We start from the raw sequence: 27139 nt of genomic DNA, 5'->3' as shown, positions 1-27139 counted from the left end.
TTTTCATCTATTATATGTGCAGGTGACAGGTCTACTTTAACCAAGAGATTGCTGGAGTTTTCATAACCTCCCATTCCAGTAGCTTCGCCCACTTCTTCGAGAGATCACGTCCTAGTTGGAGCCAGATGTTACCCACCATTTTGTGGGGAATAGCCCTAGGAGTTTTTTTTCCAAGATGTGTGAAAATTTCTAACCCGAAATTCTACTGCAGCAGCTGATTTATTTCATCTACTTATTCTTCACAATAAGTTATTTACGAAATCCCTTCAGCAAACATTAAAATAAATCCTACTGCAGTTATGAGATAATTACACAGAGAAAAATACATGCACAAGAACCAATCACATCAACACAGTTGTTTTTGGACAATTGTCCCTGGAAAAACCCAATGTGGGAAAATTGGTGCAGCAAATGAGGGTTTTATTAATCTTCAGCAACAATCGCTTTACAAGGAATGATTTTACAGAGAAACTGAGAGAAAACACCTGAGACTTTCCCCTGGAAACTTTCTGACACCCTGGAGACCCTTCTCCCACTTTAGCGTCACCTCTGCGTCACTCTGCGTCAGCCTGTGTGAGAGCTGCGTCTCCCTCTGCGCTGTTTTGCGTCCCTCTGTGTGAGAGCTACGTCTCCCCTGGATTGTGTCTCCCTCTGCGTTGTCTCTCAATACCCCTGCGTCACCTCCTCGTTAGTCACTGAATGTTGTTGATGCCCTCCTCTTCCTCTACCTTGCAACTCTCCCTCTAAAATTGATCTCCTCCTCTTTGAGAATCTATTTTCCTTGGGATATTGAGTATCTGTTGATGTGTCTCCAAATGATCCTCAAGTCCTCTCTTATACTTTTCCAGTTGATGAATCAACGACCGAGATTAAATCTCTAATCAATGGCTAAGATTAAAATAGACTTGATCCTCATCTCTTAGAAGCTTCTCGCCCTTATCTTTATTAATACCCATTAATATTTTTATTTTCCTAAGTTTAGACTTAGGAACACATTAAAAATATTAATTATTCTAATAACTCCTTATCCGAGTGGAATTTCTCCAAATGATTTCTGGATCTTGGAGATCTAATGCGGCTTAGCCTCTCCACCGAATTTCATGTCTAGAGCACATATGATGCTACCCAAAATCAACACTCCCTCTTAGCGAGGAATGTGCTCTAGCAATGCTTCACCATAGAAGCATCACATTGATCCTCCGCATCGGTCCTCTGTGCTGATGCTTGGCCTACTGCCCCACATCCACTGCATTGCTGCCCATGACACTGCCAATGCCACTGCTACATCTGTATTGCAACTCCCTCTCAACATGTTGCATCATGCTGCCCATAACACTGCCGCTGCTAACTGTTGCACTGCAACTCTTGATACTTATCCATTTCTGCTGCTGAAATGAATTCTTCACCATCCCCATATTCTCCTTGAAATAAACAAACTTTGTTCTTCCTAGAGCCTTGGTGAGGATGTTTGCCCCTTGTTCTCATGTAGGAGTGTACCTCAACTGTACTGCCCCTCGTTGTACAGTCTCTGACAAAGTGACACCTAATATCAATGTGCTTTGAACGATAATGAAACACTGGATTCTCAAAGAACTTGATGCAACTCTGATTATCACACAAAATCCTGGTCGCTTCCATCCTTCTCCTGAATAGATTCACAAGCAATTTCCTAAGCCATATGGCTTCGCACGAAGCTGTGCTAGCTGCCATATATTCTGCTTCAGCTGAGCTCAGAGCCACGGATTTTTGTTTCCTACTACACTAGGAGGTCATTCCTGATCCAATGTTGAAACAGTACCCAGTTGTACTTTTCCGATCTACTGAACTTCTAGCCCAATCTGTGTCAGTGAACCCACTCAGCCTGATGTCATTACCTTGGGTGTGCAATAGTCCATGCTTGACTGTTCTTTGTATATACGTGAAAACATGTCTGGCTGCTGCCCAGTGTGCCCTCCTGGGTTCCACCATGAATTGACTGAGGGTGTTGATAGAGTAACAAATGTGTGGCCTGTTATTGACCAGATACATCAGGGACCCTATAAGTTGCCTGGACAAGGTGGGATCAACGTCTTTACCTTCTGATGCATCAATCTTCTTCCAGTTGGTTGGAGTATCCATAGGTCTACAGTCTTGCATTCTAAATCTCTTCAAGATCTTTGTAGCATATCTCCCTTGTCCAAGGAAGATCTCACCTTTTGCTGCCAAACTTCCAACCCGAGGAAATAATGCATCTGTCCCAAATCCTTTATATCGAATTCTGTGGCTAGGTTCTTCTTGCAGTCTTTTATGAGCCTGGATGATTCTGTTAGGAAAAGATCATCCACATATAACACTAGGATTAGAGGCCCATTCTCTACGACAAGATAGTAGAGATTAGGATCTGCGTTACTCTTGACGAACCCCATCTTCCGCAAGTAGCTATCAATTTGATTGTACCATGCTCTAGGTGCCTGTTTAAGCCCATACAAGGCTTTCTTTAATTTGCATTCATGAGATTTCTTCTCATGTGTCTCAAAACCCTCTGGTTGTTCAATGTATACTTCTTCTATCACCCCGTTCAAGAATGCCTTCTTGACATCCATCTAGTGAATCTCCCACCCCATCTGCGCTGCAAGGGATATCACGGTTCTAATAGAAGTATACCTGGCTACTGGGGTGAAGGTTTCTTCGTAGTCTATCCCTTCCTTCTGAGCATACCCCTTAGCCACAAACATGGCTTTGTATTTCTCCACACTGCCATCTGCAGCATATTTGACTTTGTAGATCCATCTTGAACCTACCATTGACCTGTCCTGAGGCCTAGGTACCACTTCCCAGACATCATTGACCATTATAGAACTATATTCCTCCACCATAGCATCTACCCATACTTGATTCTGAACGACCTCTTGAAAACTAGAGGGTTCCCCAACCTGAGCGACTAGGGCCTATTATCTGTTTGGCTATCTTCGTTCCCTTTTATCATTCCTGGGTGCACAAATGAAGTCCTTTGCATTCCGTAGAATCTGTCGGAGTTCCCGACTCGTTCTTCCACTGGTAGTGGGTACATCTATCAGCGCTTCCCCTTCTTGAGATTCCTCTTGTTCTAAAGCTTTGCCTTTAGGAGAATTGATGGTACTCGTTTCTGCTGGTCGAAGTGGTTGGACCAACGGATCATCTTTTGACTACTCCTCGGAAGGAATTTCTCGGGATTTCCTAAAAGCTCTATCCTCCATGAACTTTACATCCCACCAAACTACTACCTTCATACTCCCTCGAAGATAGACTCTATATGCCTTAGCATTGTCGCTATATCCCACAAGATATCCTTTCTCAGTAGTTTGATCCAATTTCTTTCTCTTTTCTTTGGGTATACGACAATACACCAAACTCCCAAATATCCTAAAATGACTGACTTCAGGTGTCTTCCCGGTGAAGACCCTTTCTGGAGTGATTTTGCCCAATGCCCTGTGTGGAGTCCTGTTCTAGACATAAATTGCCGTGCTGCATGCTTCTGCCCACAGGAATTTGGGCATATCCTGATCATACAACATTGCCATAACTACTTCCACAATAGTCCTATGTTTCCTTTCTGCTACTCCATTCTGCTCCGAATTGTAGGGAGTTGTCCACTCTCTTCTGATGCCTTCCATAACGCAAGAATCGGTGAAGTCCTTGTCAACGTACTCTCCACCATTGTTTGAGCGCAACACTTTTATCTTCTTTCCTGTCAGATTCTCTACTAGAACCTTGAACTCTTCGAATCGACCAAAAACCTCATCCTTGGTTTTCAGAAAGTAGATCCATGTTTTCCTGGAATGGTCATCAATGAAGGTGACGAAGTATTTTGCACCACTAAGAGCTTTTGTGGACATAGGTCCGCAAATGTCTGAGTGTATCAATCCTAGAACACTCTGAGCTCTATTGTTACTTTTGGAAAATGCTGCTTTGGCATATTTGCCTAGAGCGCACCCTCTGCATGCATCTTGTTGTTCGGTACTTAATTCTGGAACTCCTGATACTGTTTTCCTGAGAATTCTCAGAGCCCCATGGTGTAAGTGTCCTATCCTCCTATGCCATAGTTCATTCAAATCTTTATCTCCATTGTTGCCTATCAATGCCATTGGAGATTCTAGATGTAATTTATACAACTTGTTACTTCTGATTCCAATCTGGGCCTTCCTTTTCCAACTTGGGCATTTGACATATACTTTCTCCTTAATGAAGAAAACGTCATAGCCCTTGTTTTGAAGTTGATATACGGAGAGTAATTTCATCCCCAATCTTGGCACATGCAGCACATTAGTTGCTCGAAGCTGCTCTCCTGCTTCGGTTTGAAAGACTATAGTACCTCTTTCTATCGGGGTACACTTTGCCTTATTTCCCATGGTGATCTGAAAATTCATCCTTTCTTCTTGATAATTTGAAAAACATTCTCGAATTCCTGTCATATGCCTGGAAGCCCCACTATCTATATACCAAACCTCAGAGGAGGCAGAGCTTGCTATGCAAGCGACTCCTTCTTCCAGTCTAGAAGCTAACATAGAATAATCGTGATCCATGTCCCTCATGCTTTCTTCTGGGAATTTGCGTGAGTCCCTTTGAGTTGATGCCTCTGCATCATGCTCCTGACCCATAGCCGATTCTTCTCTCTTGTTGCTGGATCTCTCCTCTGATACCATGTGAAACTTTCTAACCCGAAATTCTACTGCAGCAACTGATTTATTTCACCTACTTATTCTTCACAATATTTACAAAATCCCTTCAACAAACATTAAAATAAATTCTATTGTAGTTATCTCATAATTACACAAAGAAAAACAAATGCACAAGAACCAATCACATCAACATAGTTGCTTTTGGACAATTGTCCCCGGAAAAACCAAATGTGGGAAATCCGGTGCAGTAGATGAGGGTTTTATTAATATTCAGCAACAATCGCTTTAAAAGGAATGATTTTACAAAGAAACTGAGAGAAAACACTTGAGACTTTCCCTTGGAAACTTTTTGACACCCTGGAGACCCTTCTCCCACTTCAACGTCACCTCTGCGTCACTCTGTGTGGTTCTGCGTCCCTCTGTGTCAACCTGCGTGAGAGCCACGTCTCCCTTGGACTATGTCTCCCTTTGCGTTGTCTCTCAATACCCCTACGTCACCTCCTCCTCAGTCATTGTCTGCTGCTGATGCCCTCCTCTTCGTCCACCCTGCAACTCTCCCTCTGAAATCAATCTCCTTCTCTTTGAGAATCGATTTTCCTTGGGACACTAAGTATCTGCCAGTGTGTCTCCAAATGATCCTCAAGTCTTCTCTTATACTTTTCCTGTTGATGAATCAACAACTGAGATTAAGTCTCTAATCAACGGCTAAGATTAAAACAGACTTGATCCTCGTCTCTTAGAAGCTTCTCACCCTTATCTTTATTAATACCCATTAATATTTTTATTTTCCTAAGTTTAGACTTAGTAACCTATTAAAAATATTAATTATTTTAATAACTCCTCATCTGGGTGGAATTTCTCCAAACTATTTTTGGGTCTTGGAGATCTTATGTGCCTGAGCCTCTCCACCGAATTTCAAGGGTAGAGCACATTCGATGCTACCCAAAATCGACAAGATGGTCCTTAATTGACAATCAGCAAACCCTTACAGCGATCAACTAGCTCATTGTGCCATTTCTCCGCCACCTGAGCCAACGATGTTATCCCTCACCCATCTGCCATGATCTTATGTTTGAAGGTGGGCCTCCCGAATCTAAAGGTATGCCTTGTCATTTTGAAATTGAGTTTATTAGCTTGCTTATCATGGACACTTTTGGGTATGGATTAATGGGGGGATTCGGTGGAAAGAATGGGTTGGGTCCGTGCTTCTGTCCCCTAGACCCCTTTTAGGACTTAAACTTGCATTCTAGTCCCGTGGGATCTCTTTTACTGACCACTTGGTTTCAGGGATGGTATTTTAATGGGAAACCCCGATTTTGGTTGCATGGTCCTGCTCCCTTATCCACTTAAATTGCCCTCTTTACACTCATTATTACCCCATCCATCATTTCTCCCACTTGGGTCGACATTCCTCCATCGGGTCCACATAGGGTCAGCTCACCCCTTCCCCTTGCCCACACCTTGGGTCATGGCTTGGAATGAAGCCCGAAGGTTGATGCAGCTAAAAAGAAAGTCAAAAGCATATATGGCCACATTCAACAAGAAAAGTACCACAAAATGCAGAGGATGGCAGGGACAAAAACATTTAGCATGTGGGAAAAATCCATTACATGAAGGTCTACCCCATCAACATGGCTATCACCCTAGTTTCAACAGGTTCTATGAACCTTCCTTATCATATAGGAACCCATGATTGTCCCAACCCCTAGTGGGCGATGAACCGCCCCACCTTAAAGGGGGAAACTCACTGCTATATCTTATACATCATGCTCTAACCCCTTGAGCCCCAAGCAATTAATCAAAGAAAATCATAAAAAGGCAAAAGGCATACAAAGAAGGGTGGAAAAATCAAGGTGGAGGCACCTCATGTACCAAGATTTCTCCCTCCTACACCTTATAAACCCAAGTATGGGCTTCCCTCTTGTTAGCTTCCCTTGTGCCCCAGCATGTGACCCAGGGTTGCCCCTTCTCATTCCCTACCTCATTCACCTATCTGCCACATGCCACCACCTTTTGACGGATGTACCTTGACTATATTATCCCCTTTAGAAGCAAAAACCACCTAATAGGGTACTTGGTTAACCCCATTGAGAGTTTAGGAGACATTGGCACACCCCAAAGCCCATTATGGAAGGGTAGGCCATTATGAAGTCCTCACCTGTGTTCCATGATTAGGTAAGCTCATTTGCTCGGTTTCTTTAATGACTTGTTGTACTAGAAGCCTAGGGGACACATTGGATCTTGCGCAGGATTGCAGATGGTTTCCATTTGGTTTTTGATCTCCCTATACAGGGTCCTAATCCTCCAAAGGGCTACATTGGCACATATAGGGTGAGCGTTGAGAGCCATGGGCCTCTACAGTAGCAGATTGCACTTCATGAATCCTCACAACCATTCAAAGATTGCTCATGGTTCACTTATTGGACAAGGAGGATGCACCTGATCCATCATGCCCAGCTGGCCCTAGATCTATACCATACACTTGGCAGATGATCCGGGACTTCTACGATGATGTGGCATCTCCTACATTATCATCCTAGCCCTTGAGTGCAACCTACATCCATTTTCGATTTGTTTGGAGACCCAAGAGGACACTTGTGTGCCCCCACGGTCATTTGGAGAACCACAGATTATTACAAGGGTCCAACCCCTTGTCCACTGCTTTTGAGGGTCCTATTCTTCATTGTGGCACCGTGGACCTCATTAGGCCTCTTAGAGGGCCCTACGACATGCATAGATTATTATTTGTCCTCTTGAGAGGCTTACTTTTTCATTTGTGAGCTAGTTTGGTGGGCTTGTCACCAAAAGGTTGTATTATTAACACATTATTTTATTTTTTGGGCTTATGTAGGCCAAGGAGGCTAATTCGAACTCCTTAGATGTGTATAAATACAAGTGAGGTGAGATCATTTCTCATCATCACTTTGGATTGGATCTCTCTCTTCTTTAGAGAATTTCACACTTTTTGCTGGAGGATGAATTGGAGCATTTATGGATGAATTTTGATGTATGGTTATTGGTTTATCTTCTCTTGGAGCTTCGTTATTGTCATTTGTGAATGGTTGGATATACTCTACTGCACTGTAAGTACGAAATTGTTGATGCTATTCTTGTTACTTTGTCATATATGTTGGATGGGATTTTCATTGTTTTAAGGCTAATTGTTGCATGCAAATTGTTGCTTAATATTGTGGGATTGTCTCTATCATAACGTTCTCTCCATGCATTGGCCCTTGTAGTATGAGCAAAATCTCTTAGAGGTAAAATTTGATCTTGACAAGCCATTCCTCTTGTGCATTTGAAGTATAAAAGCGGCAAGATTGCCTTCACTTGACCTAGAGGGTTTGTGAAGTAATTTTGAGGTCTCCTTGACTAGAAACCAAGAAATTTTACACATTTCACCTTCTCCCAAGTCTAGCCACATTGGGGTGCCTAGGGTATCAATTTCCTGACAATCTAGCCATCAAAAAAATCTAATCTCCTAGGGTCTCCTACATTGGCCTTTCCTCTAGCTCCCCTCCAATTTTGAAGCCATTCCGATGGTGGAGTTGGGAGAAAAGTCAAGCCCTAGCTCCAGGATCAAAACTTGCCCTGCCATCCCCAAGGCTAGTACCTCATAGGGTCAAGACAATATCTTCAAGTGAAATTCTTTCCTTGATCCTTTCCCCCACCTTGTCTAGGGTAAAAATATCATTGGTTGCCTCATACTTTTCTCATACCCTAGACTGGGCCCACTTGGTCCCACTCCTTCAAAAGACCATTCTTCAAGCACCATTTGGGATACCAATTCTTACAAGGATTTTAGGGTTTGGGGAACTCCTTCACAAGCCTATTCCCATAAACCTAACCCCAAAATCCTCTATTTGTCTCCTTAGAATACATACTACCTTGCTTAGTGAGCACGCAAGCTCCATCTTTCAAACTTTTCTGGGAAAGGGTTTGTTTGGGTCACTCATATCCATTGACTTATCATTTATTAGTGATTCCATACATATCAGGGCTCCTCCCATCGGTGAAAGTCCGTAAATAGAAGGGAGCCTTAGTTGAGGTGACATTGGGCTAAGTCTCTATTTGTTGCCCTTGGCTTAGCATTTCCCCTTTGGGGATCCCCCTTAGGTCCCTTGCTAGTTTGAGCGGTAACATGCCTCAAAAGTAATCATTCGCAAGACAGCTCCTCAAATTATTCATGTCGGTCTCAACTACAGATAAAAACCACTGTCAAGAAGTTCGTATGGGCTACATGCAACAAAGTTAGATGCAACGAAATTTTTAACAATTACAGAAGCTGAAAATTTTATGTCATTACAGATTGCAGGACTGAAGTTTCTTTTTATTGCAGAAGATGAAATTATTCTATGTTTGAAGAAGGATCTCTTATTTATGAAAGAAGACTACTTCAACTGAAAGCCTGACTTGATGGATGGAGAGAAGTTTAAGTTAAGGTCTTGTTTGTCTCACTGTGATATGAATCTATTGAAGGAAGAGTTCTTGACTGGGTTTTCCCCTACCTAGGGGTTTTTCCTTGGCTGTGTGCCTACATCTTGTGTCCCCTTTTGTTTATTGTTTGGCATATATCTTGATGAAAGAAAAATATAAATAACTAACAAGCACATAAGAATTTTCACAAGTAGATGTCAAAGATCTAAGAGAAATATAATGCTCTAGATTTCTCAACATGTAGAAGTCTTTCACATGTGTGAACCACAACTTGGGTCCTCCAACCATGTGGGAGCTCCGGCCAATGCATGGATAAGTGTGCAATAAGGGCTCCATAATGGTTTGACTATATGTCAAAAATAGCAGATAAGGCAAAGGTATGCTTGTAACAAACTCCATGCACAACTTCTAATGCAATTACCCTCCATCAATATACAAGGAAAGAGTTAACAACCATATAATAATCAACGTTTAACTCCATAGGTGCACCCAGAAAAGTGTGAGAATCTCCTCACACATGTGAATTGAAGTAGGGTGCTCCACATGCAAGGCTTGGTGAAAGGTCATGGGATCTTCAACAACTTCCCAAAATAGAATATTCTGCATGGTGATTTCTCCAACATGCAACTACCTCATCAATAAATAATAATTATGCTCCAAGGTGGTTGCAATTTCTCAAAACATGTTGAATTGCATTTCCTTTAACTTGCTTCTTGTTGAGCTAAACAAGAAGTCTGTAATTTGGGAATTTAAACACACTATTCAATATGAGAGTGCTTGGATACAATTCCTTTCTTTACTTACGTCATGGAGTTTTTTTCACTTTTATGAAATAATGTCTCACTTTGTTTCAAGGATGAAAAGATACCCAATTCATTCACACTAGAGTGCAGCTTACTCATAGTTCCTCTTGACCAAATCATTTGAAGAATTTTAGTGTGTTTTTACTGTATGATTTGAAAAAAAGGATGTGGTGTGACTCAAGTGTTTTTTCTGTTGATAATTTCATTGTATTATGCAACTCTGCTGAGGAAGCTCATGTGATGCATTGCTTATGTTTTGAAGGTTGATTGGGATGGATATACTATTGGTTATTATGGCCGTATTTTTGAGGCTCGAAATAAAACCAAAGGCGGGTCATTTGAGGTATTCTGCTAATTGGGCTGGTCCTTCCAGTATCCTGCACTAATAGATGTTTATGTTGAATGAAGGAAACTTTCATGCTTATAGTTTCTGGTGGCATTGCTTTGTTGGAGAAAATCCGACATAATTTCCCGTGTCTTTATTTGATGTGTATATCTTTGTATTATGCTGATACATTTGAAATCTTACTCCTGTTCTTAATGTGCACCTGTATTCATAACCTTCACTCGTGGCTGTACATTAGATGATTTTGTTGATACACATCTATTGTGTATGTGTTTGTTGTTCACAAATTAGGTTATTAAACAGTCTAGAACTGACACATCTTCTTCACTTGAGTGAAGGAACTGCTTTGATTTGTTTGTTGTAAGGTTTATTTGGCAATAAACTCAAGCAACTTAAATATTTCACGAGAAAAAATAGTCTAGTCTGTTTTGTAGTTTCTTTTATAGAAAATGTCTTCCAAGTTACAAGCTTGGAAACTTCGACCTAGTAGGAATCTTGATTATAAAATGTATCTTGAAATTGTATTATATATGTAGTATATACGTGTAGCTCTACCACTGCATATCTTTATACCATAAAATTTACTCCACCATTTAAAGTGCCGAGAGAAACAACTGCTCCTAAGCTATAATTTTTTTCAAAATCATCTGAAATTAGTACAGATTATAATATGTTGTGTACGTGGATTTTCTTTTTGCTTGTTGATTTATTGGAACCATTAAGTCCTCCATGAGCTTTGTAATTTGACCTTGTGATTGCAAACTTTTTTCTAAAAAAATGCAGACTAGAATATTTTGAATTACAAGAACAAAATACAGAAATTAAATGGGAGGAAAGCCTTTTCCTTGTTCATGTCATTTTGATTCACATTGATATCAAATGTATAATGAGGTGACAAGAAAAAAAATATTGCACCAAAAGTACTGTCCCTGTGTGTTTTCTGGCTGTGGAATGTATGAGGTTTGCTTTTCTTTGTGACTAATAGGGTTTTCAAGTCTATACTAATTTATATATTAATCATAGCAGCGCATCCCTCTAAGTGGTTATGGATTGTTCCAGTAAGAAATTAATGAGTAGGGTCCAGACTTTATTAAAAGACAACACATCGGAAAACAAAATATTTGAATATGGATAAGAACCAAGGTTTATAAGATAAAGACCACGGTTTAAGAGAATCTATTTGATTATTATCTACTCCATGTTTTGAATCCAAAAGATAACCTCGAAACCTCGTAAGGCTTTTACAAACTACATTTTTTTATATGCTTGAATAGAATTGAATTTATCCATTTTCTGTAAGGACACCAAGCAATGGCAATACTGCCAACTAGTAAGGATGGTAAAAGTAAATGCATTGTACACAATACTAACATTGTTATTATACAATTTAATTGCAAAGTATAGAGGTTCCGATGGTGTTCGACCTTTGGTAGCTTTATGTAACGTGGCACTGCATCGGTAGAAATGATGGTATCTTATAACAAAGATGCAATGATAGTATCTGACAGATGTCCATAATTGCAAGCTATCTTACTATTTTGTTCCACGTTAAGACTCTCCTTCTAATTATAATGTAGCTTTCAATTTACTATACCTTGAACAATTTAATTTTTTTATTCAAGATATTTTACTGATTTGAACTCTGTTGAAAAATGTAACTAGTGTCGGTCTTCATAATTGTACTTTTCAAAAGAAATTTTATTATTAAAGAAAATGATTTATTAAAGCATGGGTTTCATGCTTGGGTCAATATTTTCTAGGTCAATGCGTCCATTGAAGGCTTCTAGGTTTTGTCTTGAGTCATTAGAGTCATTGTCATTTTTATTAGACCATTCTTGGGCTTTTTGTATCATGTAAAAATAATTTTTTTTGAGTCAAAAAGGTTATTTGTTACCTCCACACCAAGTCAACCCTATTCCCATGAAGTTGGCCTACATTAGGGCAATTCGACCCAGCAAAAAGGCTATATATAGAGAGGCAGTTTGACCTATTTGGAGCATTCACTCAACAAGTTCGATCTTCAAGGAAGAGAGGCAAAAAAGAGAGCGAAGTAGTTGGAGAAGGACGAAATTTGCTGGGAAGACCTAATTCGAGTTTTTGGGCTATCTATCTCTCACATGTGCAAAGTTTCAAGGCAGTTGCTGGGGCCAAAATTCTGTGTCTATTGCAGATCCAAAATTTTGTTTCTGGGGAGCGAAGTTCTGCTGTTGGGGGTCGAAATTTTGGACTGAAGCTGTTGCTGGGGAGTTGTTACTTGAAGACTTTGACAGGGATCATCTATTGAAGGGTAGGGCCGACTTGGTGGTTGGAGGAGATCCTTGTCTAGGTCTAAGAGGTCTTGGAGATTCTCATCTTGATTTGAACGTACTAGTGGAAGAGTTGGACTGGGTTTTCCCCTTGAAGGGGTTTTGCCCTGGCTGAGCGCCTACATCTTGTGTCTCTTGTTCTTGTGGTCTTCATATACATATAATTTGGTAATTGCTTGATGAAAGATAAACTAATAAAGAAGTAAAATAAGGCAACATAATTCACAAGTAATTATCAAGAAAGTGGAATCAAACCCTAATTCCAATAAGCATTGATTTCTGAACATGGGATCAGAGCTAAGGTCAAAGAAGGTTGAAGATCACTTTGTTGGCTTGGAAGAAAAGGTTACTCCCTCTATGGCAAGTTACTTGAAGATGGGATTCAATATCGTAAGAATTGCCGGAAACTAGATTGGAAGAATCATCTACAATCTATCTAGGAATGTCAATAGGGAATGATTCTTGGCTGTACTTACAGGTACTCTTGATGATGACAACGCATCGATCATTGATAGTGGAGCCTCAAGACATTTGACAGGAGAAAGTGAACAACTTCATATTCTATGAAGGGAACCATCATCACATGCAATGGAGCTAGGAGACAACAACAATAATGTAGTCAAGGGCCTTGGATCTAGATCACTAAAGCTAAAAAGTGGAGCAAAGCTACACCTCAACAACATACTCTACGTCCTAGGTTTGAAAAAGAATTTATTTTCCATTTCTTGCTTAGAAGATAAAGGAGATAGGTTTGCCTTTGTAGATGGTAAAGTTTTGGTTTGGGGAAAGGATTCAAGTATTGAAAAGGCAAAAGTTATTGGAGTTCGTGAAGGAAGGCTATATAAAGTTATAACACCATCTCCTCAAGCCCTAGTTCACATGGAGATTAATCCTATCGAACTATGGCATAGAAGATATGGGCATATTCATTACAAGATAATACCCTCACTTAGTCAAATGGTAAAGGGCATCCCCAACATCAAGGAAGATCATGAAGGAGTATGCAAGGGATGTGCTTTGGGAAAGAATACAAGGAAACCTTTTACAAGTAGTGATACAAGGTCTAAGGAGATATTAGACCTCATTCATTCCGATGTGTGTGGGCCAATGTCTAACAAATCTCTTGGAGGCCATATTTATTATGTGACCTTCACTGATGATCATTCTAGAAAGACATGGCTCTATCTTCTCAAGATAAAGGATGAAGTATTTGAAAAGTTCAAGGAATTTAGATCCGAAGTGGAGACCTTAACCGAAAGAAAGATAAAGACGTTGAGATCTGACAATGGAGGGGAATAGACTTCAAAATAATTAATTGCATATTGTAAAGAAGCAGGTATTAAGAGGGAGCTCATTGTTCCATACAACCTCGAGCAGAATGGAGTTGCAGAAAGGAAAAATAGAACAATTGAAGACTGTATACGAACTGTGATATTTGATCAATATCTACCAAAGTTTCTATGGGGAGAAGCAACAATGACAACAATATATATACAAAATAGAAGTCCTCATAGAATCCTTGATAATATGACACCGGAAGAAGCATTCACAAGGAAAAATTCATGTGTAGACCATCTCCGAATCTTTGGGTGTCCTGCATACATCCACGTTCCAAAAGACAAGCGAAAGAAATTGGATTCTACAAGCATAAAATGGATCTTTGTTGGTTATAGTCTTTCTTCAAAAGCTTATAGAATCTACATCAAGGAAGGAAGACAAATTGAAGTTAGCAGGGATGTTATATTTGATGAAAATCATGCCTACAAAAGATCCAAGGATATACCAATCGAATCCGATGATGAAGATGTACCACTATTTGAAGAAGAAGAGCATCATGACAAGACAACTGCAAATCAAGAAGAAGAAGAGCACCATGACAAGACAACTACAAATCAAGAAGAAGAAGAAGAGGGACCAAGTGAGCCTATTCAACTTGTAATCATTCCTGAAAAGAGTAAGAGACCAAATTGGTTAAAAGATACACTTGAAGATGCCAAAGGACATGGAGCTACTGAAGGAACTTTTAGAGAAAGAAAAAGGCTAAAGAGATATTCATGATATGCAATATATATAACAAAACTGATAGAAGCTGAACCAACTACATTTGAAGAAGTTGCTCATCAAGAAGAATGGAAGAAGGCAATGCAAGAAGAATATCAATCCATCATGAAGAATGGGGTTTGGGAAATCGTTCCTAGACCAAGTGACAAATCAGTTGTCACCTCAAAATGGATTTACAAAATCAAACATGCTGTCGATGGAAGCATAGACAAATACAAAGCTAGATTCATTGCAAGGGGTTCCTCAGAAAATGAAGGTATAGGCTATGAAGAAACTTTTGCTCACACTGCTAGGTATAATACTATAAGATCTTTGGTTTCACTAACTGCTACTATGGGATGGAATATCCATCAAATGGATGTCAAAACAACATTTCTAAATGGAACTATTTGATGAAGAAATATACATTGAACAACTGGAAGGCTTCGAAATAAATAGTAGAGATACACATGTTTGCAAACTCAAGAAGGCACTATGGCATGAAGCAAGCTCCTAGGGCATGGTATGCAAGGATGGATGCATATCTCTTAAGAATTGGGTTCGTAAAAAGTTCTGCTGATGTAAACCTCTACATTGATGTGGTAAAGAATGTGTTGAGAAATCTAGGGCATCAAGGATTAGGCGATTTCTTTTCAATTAGTAACTGCTTGCGAATACTTTTTACTTAATTAGTTTAGAATCTTTTTTTTTAAGCTTATTAGTGTTCTTCTTTATCAAACAACTACCAATGCATGAACATAAATAGACAAGAGACACATAATGTAGGCTATCTGCCAGGGCCAAAAACTCTCACTCTTTGAGAGAAAAACCCGCACAAATATTCTTATTATAGAGATTCTAATTGACGAATACCAAGACCAAGACCCTTGACCTATTTTCCACTCCAAGACCAAGACACAAGTTCTCTTGACAGTCAACCTTCTTCTTGACTCCTCTTCCACTTCGACCTTCTTAGCATCGAGACATTGTCACCACCGAGATCTTATCACTGTCTTGACACCAAGATCTCCTTTATTGTGAGACCTCCTCGCTGTCATATTACCGAGACCTTACTTTTGTGATGGCACCGAGTCCTTTTTCCACGTGATAACATTGATTCCTTCTGTGGTGCACCGAGCCTTTATCACTGAGATGGTACTGAAACATAATAACATCATCAACGAACTGTGATTTCACTGGAATTATCTTCTAGCCGAGCATATTGAGATATTCACCATGACTGTGATATCAACGAACTATCATCACACTAATATGGCACCAAAACTGTGTTTTCTGGACTATAATAACACCGAAACAGAGATACCTCCTTCCTGTGATGATACCGAACCTTGCTTACTGTAATTGCACCGAAAATAGCTCACTGTAATTGCACCGAACTTATCCCTGTGACAGACATCTGAATTGCAGAGAGATCCGAACTTGTTGACTGTGGAATAGGCTGAGTTGCCTATTTATAGTAGTCTGTCCATGTAATTAGCCGACATGAGATTATGAATCGTTGTGTCTTCATTTAGGTGAGCCAACATGAGTTTTTGCATTTCATTTTGAAGCCGACATGAAGAAGGATACCTTGTGCTTGTCTTGGAGGGCTACTAGACCATTCTATTGACTCATATACATTTGTAACATGCCCAAGAAGGGTTCTTCATACATGACATTGACTCTCTTTGACTTTTATGACTAGATGACAAATCCTAAAGGCTCACAATGGGAGCCATCTAAAAATAAAATCCTTGCTCATGAAACCCATGAGTCAAGCATACAATCATTTTATTTTTCTTCTTTACATCAATTACATAAAAATCACAATTACACATGTCATTATGAAGACCGAACCTAGTTACACTTTTCAACAGAATGAACTAGTCATTATACTACTATATGTGGATGATTTGTTTATTACAGGTGTGGAGCGTAGAATACTAGAATGCAAGAAAACACTGACCACTGAATTTGAGATGAAAGATCTGGGACTCGTGCACTATTATTTGGGTTTGGAAGTCTAGCGAAAACCCGGTGATTTATATCTGGGTCAAGGTAAATACATAATCAAGATGTTGCAAAAATTTGGTATGATGGATTCCAAACCTATGACTACTTCCATGATCACTAATTTCAAGAAGTTGAGAAGTTCCGACTCTAGTCTCATGGATCCTACTAGCTATCGTAAGTTGGTGGGTTCTCTGATGTACTTGGTAAATACGAGACTTGATATATGTTTCGCTGTAAATGTTCTTAGTCAATTTTAGTTGGAGCCTCGTCATGACCATTGGATAACTGCCAAGCATATTTTGAGATACCTACGTGGCACAATACATCGTTGTCTAAAGTATGATGGAAAAGAAGTCAAGTTAATAGGTTTTACCAATTCTGATTGGGGTGGCAATGAAAATAATGGAAAAAGCACTACCGGTGGATGTTTCAGTTTGGTATCTGCAATGATTTCATGGATGAGTAGAAAACAAGATCCTGTTGCGTTAAGTAGTGCTGACGCAGAATATGTTGCTGCATGTGAAGTAGGAAAGGGAGTTGTTTGGTTAAGAAAACTCTTGTTAGTTTGTTTGGAAAGCCTCTGGATCCTACAGTGATAAATTGTGATAATCAAATCAACATCAAGATGTCTGAAGACCCTGTATTCCATGCAAGTACAAAGCATATCAACAACATGTACCACTACATTAGGAGTTTGGTACAAGATGGGGTTGTGAAACTACAATATATTCCGACAGATGAATAGGTAGCTGATGTGCTGATGAAATCTCTTCCTAATAAGAAGTTTGAATATTTTAGAAGCATGATTGGGTTGGTTGATGTTACAGATTTAGTTGATAGGGAGAGATGAAGCATCTGCCAAGATGCTTGGGAGGACATCTGGCTGACCTATGTGTTGATCTCTAGATCCTGAAGTAGGGAGGGTGGCGTTAGTCATGGAGTTTCGACCTTGGATACACACTAGATCCCTGGGTTGATGGTAAATCTTAGAAGCTTGATGGTTCCTGGAGTGGCTAAAGCTTGAGTCCATCTTAGTCCCACTCGATTAGACTACCCTGGTTAGGTATCTAATCTGTAGCACTGAGTGTGCTAGAACTCTTCGTAGTTCATTTCATTTTGAGATCTTTCGTGTACTCTTATATGTATGTAATTATGAATACCTCCCTAGTTAAGAGGGAGTGTTGAAATATGTAACTAGTGTCGGTCTTCATAATTGTACTTGTCAATTTTGTTTTTGTTATTAAAGGAAACGACTTATTAAAGCGTGGGTTTCATGGTTGGGTCAATGCTTTCTAGGTCATAGTCTCCATTGAAAGCTTCTAGGTTTTGTCTTGAGTCATTAGAGTCATTGTCATTTTTATTAGACCCTTCTTGGGCTTTTGTATCATGTAAAAATAATTATTTTTGAGTCAAAAAGGTTATTTGTCACCTCCACACCAAGTCGGCCCTGTTCCCATGAAGTTGGCTTACATCAGGGAAATTTGACCTAGCAAAAAGGCTATATATATGGAGGTAGTTTGACCTATTTGGAGCATTCACTCAACAAGTTCGATCTTCAAGGAAGAGAGGCAAAAAAGAGAGCGAAGTAGCTGGAGAAGGACAAAATTTGCTGGGAAGACCTAATTCGAGTTTCTGGGCTATCTATCTCTCACACATGCGAAGTTTCTGGGCAGTTGTTGGGGCCAAAATTTTGTGTCTACTGCAGGTCCGAAATTCTGTTGCTTCAGTCCGAAATTCTGTTGCTTCAGTCCGAAATTCTGGACTGAAGCTGCTACTGGGGAGTTGTTACTTGGAGATTTTGACAAGGATCATCTATTGAAGGGAAGGGTTGACTTGGTGGTTGGAGGAGGTCTTTGTCTAGGTCTAAGAGGTCTTGGAGAGTCTCATCTTGATTTGAATCTACTAGTAGAAGAGTTGGATTGGGTTTTCCCCTTGAAGGGGTTTTGCCTTGGCTGAGTGCCTACATCTTGTGTCTCTTGTTCTTGTTTTCTTCATATACATATAATTTGGTAATTGCTTGATGAAAGATAAACTAATAAAGAAGTAAAAGAAGCCAACATAATTGACAAGTAATAATCAAGAAAGAAGAATCAAACCCTAATTCCTATAAGCATTTATTTCTCAACAAACTCAACCTAATCTTTGACTTATGTTGATAATTAATCTGTAAAAATCTTCATTCAAAGACCAAGTCATATTGATGAGAGTTATTTACAAATATATTTGTAATATTTGCATTTACAATTTTGTATATCAATTTATTACGACATCTATTTTTTATTATTTACTGTAATTTCTACCTATTGGATCCGATGTCCATATCAGATGATGATTTCTACAAGCATATGTCTTATTTAAGTTTTATAGGTATTTTTTCCACATGTATGGCAGAATATGCTAATTTTGTTGAACACTAAATAAATAAATATCTAATACTATTATCTGTTGATGTAGGATTTTTATTTCTGTGAATCTAATGTACTTCGTGTATCTCTTATACCTGACTATGGTTAGAAGACTGAACAAAGCACCCAGAGCTTAAATTCTCCACTTCTGTTCACCTGCTTTATGAAATGAAGAAAGGGAGTTACACATCTGATTAGAATGTTAAACTTGTTAGCTAGAATTTCATTCTCTTCCTCACAGGCTTGACCAAACACTGTGCATTCTCCTTAGGAGTCAGAGTTTTGTAATATTGTAAAATCCCCTTCTAAAAATACCTATGTTATGCCATTAATTTTCTGAGTATAGTTTGAGGTGTTGTTATTGGGAGATTTTGTCGAACTGTTAGGTGACGAACATGCTGTAGGTGATTTTCATAATTTTTGTTTCCAGGACAATTTATATAATGCCTCAACATGTACCAAACAGACTTTTAAAACTAACTTATACTAATATCAAACCCAGAAATTTACACATTGCTCATATATGAAAATAGCAGCAACAGAAAAGTCTTTTCTTGCTCAAAATATGAATACACAGTGGGCAGATAAGAAAGAATGAACCTGGTAAATACACCAGAAAGCAGTCATGGCACAATATTTGAATTTCTTGATAGATATCAGCTTCCCACTGTTAAGTACATACCCAGAAATTAATCCCTACGACTTTGTTTTCTTGCCAGGATATGTTACAGGACCCCCACCTAAGGCTGATATGTATGCACAGGTATCTGGTGTTCGTTATCCCACTTCTGAAGTGCATTGATTCGATCGGCAAATAACACAGGCTCCAAGCTTCACTCATTGAGAGCAACACATTTAGCTAGGAGACTCAGAACTCGGCCTCAGCAAGGTGATACTCTGGTTCAGCAAGACCAGCACACAGAAGAAGAACCCACGGCCTCTTTTCTGTCAAGGAATACGGCCCTCTCACACCCATAACTTAGCCACCACAAGCATATATGCCTAGCCACAGTTATAATAATGGTTTTGGTCTGCTGGTCCAGGCAGCTTGATGCTTTCAGTAGCAGAACTCGTCCAGAGAGATGGTGTGTCTCCACGTCCTCTTCACAAGAGAACTCGACCCAAATGTACAGGGAACTCGTCCAACTTCAAGAGCAGATAGCTCGTCCCTTGCTATTTGAATCCACCAGCTGATAGATTAGGAAACACAACTTTTTGATGGGTATTCTCCCAATGAGATAATACTCAAGATTTGGCCATGGCTTCAACCTTTAAGAAGATAAATGAGAAATACATAGTCAGGAAATCAACTGATAACACCTCTTCTAGCTCAAATCTCCTGTAAATCTTTTACTCTATTAAAGCGCAGTAGTGAAATTTGAGTGATCTCAGACTCTTGAACCAACTAGGGTGTCTAATTTCAACATTAAAGCTAGCTTTGGTGGCTAGGGTTTCTCAAACCCTAAGATTCTTCTCCAAAACTCTCAAGGATCTCCTTTTCTCAAAACACAAGTGAATGAATGAGGAAAGTCTCCTCACTTTTTCTCTTTTGTAAATTTGTGGCCACTTTTGCCACCATTTAACCCTTTTAACTGTTATAAATTAAAGTGACTTTTCACTTTCTTAGGAAGTGTCCCCCTTTTAACCCCTTAGACTTTTATAATGTTTCCCTAGGCGAATTAATTCCTCTTATTAAATTTTCCCCGCCTTAGCCTACAGGAACCATGTTAGACTAGTGGACTTCGTCATATGCTTTCTAAGTGGTCAGGGACATTACAGTCCTCCCCACCCAAAATTGCTTGTCCTCAAGCAATTTTAATTCAGGATTCTTGAGCACCTACTCACCTTCCTAGGTGGCATCCTCCACAGGTAAATCCTTCCATTTTACCAAGTACTCCTTCACTGTCCTACTTCGCAGCTTCCTCTCCCTAGTTTCTAGGATCTTTTCTGGGACTAAGATCAACTCTCCTTCCTCGTCCAACGGTGGGAGTTCTGCAGAAGTGACAACATGTTGTCCTAGGGCCTTTTTAAGACACGAGACATGAAAGACGTTGTGAATCTTACATCCTTTAGGAAGCTCAAGCTCATAGGCCACTTCTCCTACTCGTCTCACAATTCTGTATGGCTTGTAGAACTTGGGTTTCAACTTTTTTTCCCCCTTTGTTTTGAGTGATGACTGCTTGTGGGGCTGAAGATGGAGGTACACCATATCTCCCACTTCAAAGTTGCGCTCCACTCTGTATCTGTCTGCATATAATTTCTGCTGATTTTGAGCCATCTGTAGATTGTCCTTGAGGACCTTCAAAATATCTTGGCTTTCCTGAATCCAGTCCTTGGCCAAAGGTGCCCGACTATCCCCAAATATCCTATCTGCAAATGTTGGGGCGTCATACCCATATAATGCTTTGAAGGGTGTCATGCTGATGGACATGTGGAAAATGGTGTTGTAGCAATGTTGCCCTAGATACAACCACTTTATCCATGCCTTTTGCTGAGCAGTTACAAAATTGCGGAGATAGCCCTTCAGCCATTTGTTGACTATCTCTTTCTGTCCATCAGTTTGTGGGTGGTAGCTAGTGCTCGATGTCAGCTCAGTCCCCACAAGTTTGAATAGCTCTTGCGAGAAGTCACCCATGAACCTATTGTCCCTGTCACTGACAATAGTCTTGTTACCCACCACTAGTGGGTGACCCCTATAGGAGAATTTTTTCTCCTAGATTTGTCTTCAATTGGCAGCTAGTAGCCCTTGCAGCCACTTGATAGCTTGATGTGCTATTATTCTCCGCCACCTGAACTAGCCATTGCGTGCCCTCGCTCATCTGTCATGATCGTATGTTTGAAGGTGGGCCTTCCAACTCCGAAGGTATGGTTTTTCATTATGTGATTGGGTTTTTATGCTTTCTTTTCTTGGGCACATTTGGACATGGATTAGTGGGGGTGTTCAGCAGAAAGAAAGGGCTTGGTCTATACTCTTGTTTCCTTACCTTAACTTTGGTGGGTTAATCTTGTATCCTAGTCTCGTGGGATCTCCTTTATGGGCCATTATATTTAAAGGTGACGCTACATGGGAAACCTTGATTTTGGTTGCATGGTCCTACTTCTCGATACCACATATCTCACTTCCCTCTGCTCATTGCAAGCCCTTTTCTTATTCTCCCCATCTGGGTCCACATTTGTCCATTGGTTCCACAAGGTGTTGGCCACCCCCTCCCGTTGTTCACACCTTGGGTTGGGCTTGGAATGATGCCCCAAAGGTTGATGCAACTAAAAGGAAAGATAAAAGCATAATCTGGCCACATACAATAGGAAATGTACCACAAAATACAAAAGATGGTTAGGACAATAAACTTTAGCACATGGGCAAAAGCCAAACATGAGCTCCACCCCTTATCATTATGACCATCACCCTGGTTCCTAGGGACTCTATGAGTGCCCCTCTCATCATTAGGGAACCCATGATTGTCCCAACCCCTAGTGGGCGATGAATTGCCCCACCTTAAGGGTGTAATTACTACTACATTTTACACATCATGCTCTTATCTCATTGAGCCTCGAGCAGTAAAAGTGAAGAAAAATCAACAAAAGGCAAGACATATAAAGAAGGGTGGAAAAACGAAGGTCGGGGTGACTCATGTACCATGATTGCTCCCTCCTACTTTCATACACCCAAGGTATGGGCTTCCCTTATCATAGTTTCCCTTGTACCATGGCATGCGGCTCGGAACCTCCCCTATTGCCCACACTTCGTTCCATCACTATTTCACATGACACTGTTGATTTGGGGTAGCATCAGATGTGCTCTAGCCACGAAAATTGGGGAGAGGCTAAAGCACATGAGATCTTAAATATTCAAAAATGGTTTGGGAGAATCAGCGTAGAAGTCGGGAGAGAGGGATGCAGAGTCAGCGAGAGGCTCATGCAGAGCCAGCTAAGGCCCACGCAGAGGCAATCAGGAGCTGTGCAGTGCCTCAGAGAGTCAGCGTGGGTGACACAGTGCCTCCAGAGGTTGACGCAGGGGTTATTGGGCTGACGCTGGGCTAGGAAGGGTTGACGCAGTCCCTAGAGGCAAACGCTAGGGTTTTCGTGGGGCAGACTGGAGCTGGGAGCTGTCGTAATGTTTATCCAGGGTTTCATCCGGAATATCTTCTTCCGGGTAGAGAGGTACTACTGCCGAGATTATTCTCTGTTCAGTGAGCCAGTTTTGGCACCCAGATTGTATTCATAAACTGCATAATACTAAAACCCTTAGATAGTTGCACCGGTTTTCCCGCATTGGGTTTTTACGGGGACATTGGTCCAAAAACAACAATGTCACTTGTGTGCTTGTTTTGTTTCCTTCAGTTGATGATCTGCAATGTGTTGAGCATGTACTTGTATTTACTTTCAGTATTTACATGGTAAATAATTTGTTAATTAATCATAACAAGTAGGCAGAAATAAATCAGAAAGTACATGAAGGGTTTCTAACAGTTAGAAATTCCAACATGCTATCAGAGCGTGGTTGTAGATCATAGGAGAACTGAAGACATGCCGAGCAGAGCAGCAGTAGCAGAAAACAACTGTCCCGAGTGATAGAAGGTGTTCCTGGCAGAGAAGCAGCAAGGAAGGGGTGACGCAGTGTCTGCGTCATCAAGTTTGAGCCGGGAAGAGGATTAGCGCAGTGGCAGAGGGGAGCAGACTCGACCTACATAGTGCCTGGTCATCCTTCTCAGTCAGGAAGGATTGACGCCCATGGCCTGGAGGTACGAATTTTGCTGGTGCAAGATTATGCAGAGCCTAGAAGCTCCAACCTTCAGTTTGCTAGGGCTTAGGAGGCTGTGGGTAAGTTGCAGAGTGAAGCTGGTGGGGTACTGTAGTAAGAACAGTACCTAAACAGGGCAAGACCAAGGAGGAGGGAGGTGCTGCTGAGGATTTCTAGCCAAGAAATCCGGATTAGTAGTGCAGTTGCACTAAGGATCGGAGTAAGGGCGTCTCAACATTGGCAGAGGGGTTTCCAGGAGGGAAATCGAGGCTCAGAGGGAGTAACACCAAAAACTTCTAGAAGGGAAGTAGAGGAGCAGCGAGATGGCAGTGAACGGGGTAAGAGACCAGGACAGACTGGATGGAGCCTCAAACTTCGTAGTCTGGAAGGCCAGAATCTTATTCGTTCTAGACAGGAACCGTCTCAAGCAATTCGCCTTGAGGACAATAGCAGCCCCAGTTGAATCGACTGATAACGATAAGTATGAGGATGCAATGGCGAGGCCCAAGAGCATCATCCTTGACGGGGTCAAGGAACATGTAGTACCACACATTGCTGAGAAGAATACGACAAATGAGATGTGGGAGGCCCTAAAGAAGTTGTATCAGCATACTTCTGTGCAAAGGAAGATGCTACTAGAAAATCAACTGCGGTCATACTAGATACAGAAGGGAGAACAAATCAACCCCTTCCTCGATCGATTGAAGGAGATCCAGGATCAGCTGACTTCCATAGGAGCCACGCCAGATCAATAATTGATGGTGAGAATAACCCCGAACGCAATCTCAGAAGACTACGAAGTGTTTGTCTAGAGCATACTATGTAGGGCGACCCTTCCAGATTGGGAGGAAATGTGGATGGCTCTTCACCAAGAAGAGATCAGAAGGCTAAGCAAGGCGGGAAGCAGCGGCAAGGGGATTAGAATCAAGAAGGAGGAAGAGGAGGATGTTGCCCTAGCATCTGAGGGAAAGCAGGAGAAACGAAAGAAGAAGGACCTCTCCAAGGTTAAATGCTTCAACTGTGGGGAACTAGGTCACTATGCGAGCTAGTGTCCGAGGAAGAAGAGCAAGGGAGGGGCTTCCAAGACCAACACCGCGCCAACAAGGGCGGAGAAGGAATTGGAGACAGATGATGATTGTGCCATGAGTGCTCAAATGCCACTTGAACGAAAGTGGGGAGACATCGAGCTGTAGTCAGACGGACTACAGGCGATGAAGGGCAGGATCGTCGAGGTACCCAACCTCTTGGATTATACCTTGCTACGGGAGCCTCAAAGAGGAGTAGCAGGACTGGCGGATGTCGGTAGAGGCGGATGTAGATGGAGCGACAAAGGGAGCTATAGTGCAGGATTCCCATGACAGCGCGAGGCTAACACTCTGCAACAGTGCGAGAGGCATGTGAGTGTTGCACCAGTGAAAGATGGCACATAAAGGTGTGCAACGATGCGAGATGCTCAGAGTTGTTGCAGCAGCGCAGAGGTCAGAGAGGGAGCACTTGTCAGTGACAGAGGGAGCTTCAACATCGGGAGTGTTTCTAGCCTGATGGAGATGTCAGAGTTGGGAGATCAGTTACTTACTTCTCAGTAACTAAGTTGCAGTGCAGCAGTTAGCAGTGGCAATGCTATGGGCAGCACGATGCAGCATGATGAGAGGGGTTGCAGTGCAGATGCAATAGTGGCAGTGGCAGGGCCATGGGTAGCAACACGAATGCAGAGGGAGCTACTGTATAGATGCAACAGTGGTAGTGGTAGGGCCATGGGTAGCAGTGCATGATGCAGAGGATGTTGGGCAGCAGGCCTAGCATCAACACAGGGACCGATGCCAGATGATCAGGGTGATGCTCAGTGAGGAGTATTACTAGAGCACAGTCCTCGGTAAGAGGGAGTGTTGATTTGGGGTAGCATTGGATGTGCTCTAGCCACAAAAATTGGTGGAGAGGCTAAAGCACATGAGATCTCCAATACCCATAAATGGTTTGGGCAGATTTTAAACAATTTGGGAGATATTAAAATAATCAATATTTTTAATGGAGTCCCTAAGTCTAAACTTAGGGAAAATAAAATATTAATGTGTATTAATATAAAATTGTGTTAGAAGGGTCCAAAATTCATGGATCAAGCTAGAGTTAATCTAAGCCTTTGATTAGGGACTTAATCTCGGCCATTGATTTGTCAATGAGAAAAGTATATAAGGAGGCTTGGGGGTCACTTGGAGAACACACCAGAGTGATCAGTCATTCTATTCTCTAGAGTAGGGTTTGCTAAGAAGATAGAATCAGTGATTAGCAGCGAGGGGCAGTGAAAACAGAAGCAGAAAGGGTATCGTGAGAATCAACGCAGAAGCGAGGAGAGAGGGACGCGGAGCTAGCCAGAGGCTCATGTAGAGTCAACTAGGGCCCACGCAGAGGCAACCAGGAGCTGCGCAATGCCTCAGAGAGCCAGCGTGGGTGACGCAGAGGCTCTAGAGGCTGACACAGTGCCTCTAGAGGTTGATGTAGGGGTTATTGGGCTGACGTTGGGCTAGGAAGGGTTGACGCAGTCCCTAGAGGCAGACGCTGGGGTTTTCGTGGGGCAGACTGGAGCTGGGAGCTGTCGGAGTGTTTATCCGGGCTTTCAGTCGAAATATCTTCTCTCGAATAGAAAGGTACTACTGCCGAGATTATTCTGTGTTGGGTGAGCCAGTTTTGGCACCCAAATTGTATTAAAAAACTGCATATTAATAAAACCCTCAGATAGCTGCACCAGTTTTCTCGCATTGGGTTTTTCCGGGGACATTGGTCCAAAAACAACGGTGTCACTTGTGTGCTTGTTTTGTTTCCTTCAGTTGATGATCTGTAATGTGTTGAGCATGTACTTGTACTTATTTTCAGTATTTACATGGTAAATAACTTGTTAATTAATTAGAACAAGTAGGCATAAATAAATCAGAAAGTACATGAAGGGTTTCTAACAGTTAGACTTAGAAATTCCAACGGACACCTGCGATTTGATGTGTGTACCATGGACCTGTCATTCCCTTAGAGGTTGAAACCACCTAATAGGATCCTTTATTAATCCATCTTGCCAATGAAGGAAACATTTGGACATGTCTAAAACCCCATTTGGAAGGGCATGCCACTATGAAGTGTCCACTTTTTCCCCTGATTAGCAACCTTATTTACTCAATTGTACTAATGAATTATTGTACTGGAAGGTGAGGAGACGCTTGGACTTGGCCTCCCTATACAGGATCCAAGCCCTCTAGAGAGTCATAATGGTACTTGTAGGGTGAGTGTTTGAGCCATGGGCTTCTAGCCATGCAGAGCATTGATTGCCACACCATGGGCTTCTTTAGTACCACCACATTGCTTGTTCGTGCCCTAGTTATACAGAGATGATGATGCACTTGGACCACATTGCCCAACCGACTACAC

The 27139-nt window shown here is 41.2% G+C and overlaps 1 protein-coding gene across 2 annotated transcripts in view; it reads left to right on the top strand.

The window, feature by feature from the left end:
- Nucleotides 1-27139, top strand: part of LOC149201567 (peptidyl-prolyl cis-trans isomerase FKBP19, chloroplastic-like) — a 359273-nt gene that overhangs the window by 175240 nt on the left and 156894 nt on the right. For both annotated transcript variants that reach the window (XM_089402958.1, XM_089402957.1), the window contains exon 6: nucleotides 10140-10220. In XM_089402958.1, the coding sequence (XP_089259084.1) occupies nucleotides 10140-10220 (81 nt within the window). The remainder of the gene's footprint in view (nucleotides 1-10139; nucleotides 10221-27139) is intronic.

The sequence above is a fragment of the Pinus tabuliformis genome, chromosome 2_1 (genome assembly GCF_031772625.1).
Source record: "Pinus tabuliformis cultivar Carrire ecotype Pingquan chromosome 2_1, CPIR1, whole genome shotgun sequence".
NCBI classification, from domain to species: Eukaryota; Viridiplantae; Streptophyta; class Pinopsida; order Pinales; family Pinaceae; genus Pinus; species Pinus tabuliformis.
This window is presented reverse-complemented; position numbering and strand designations above follow the sequence as displayed.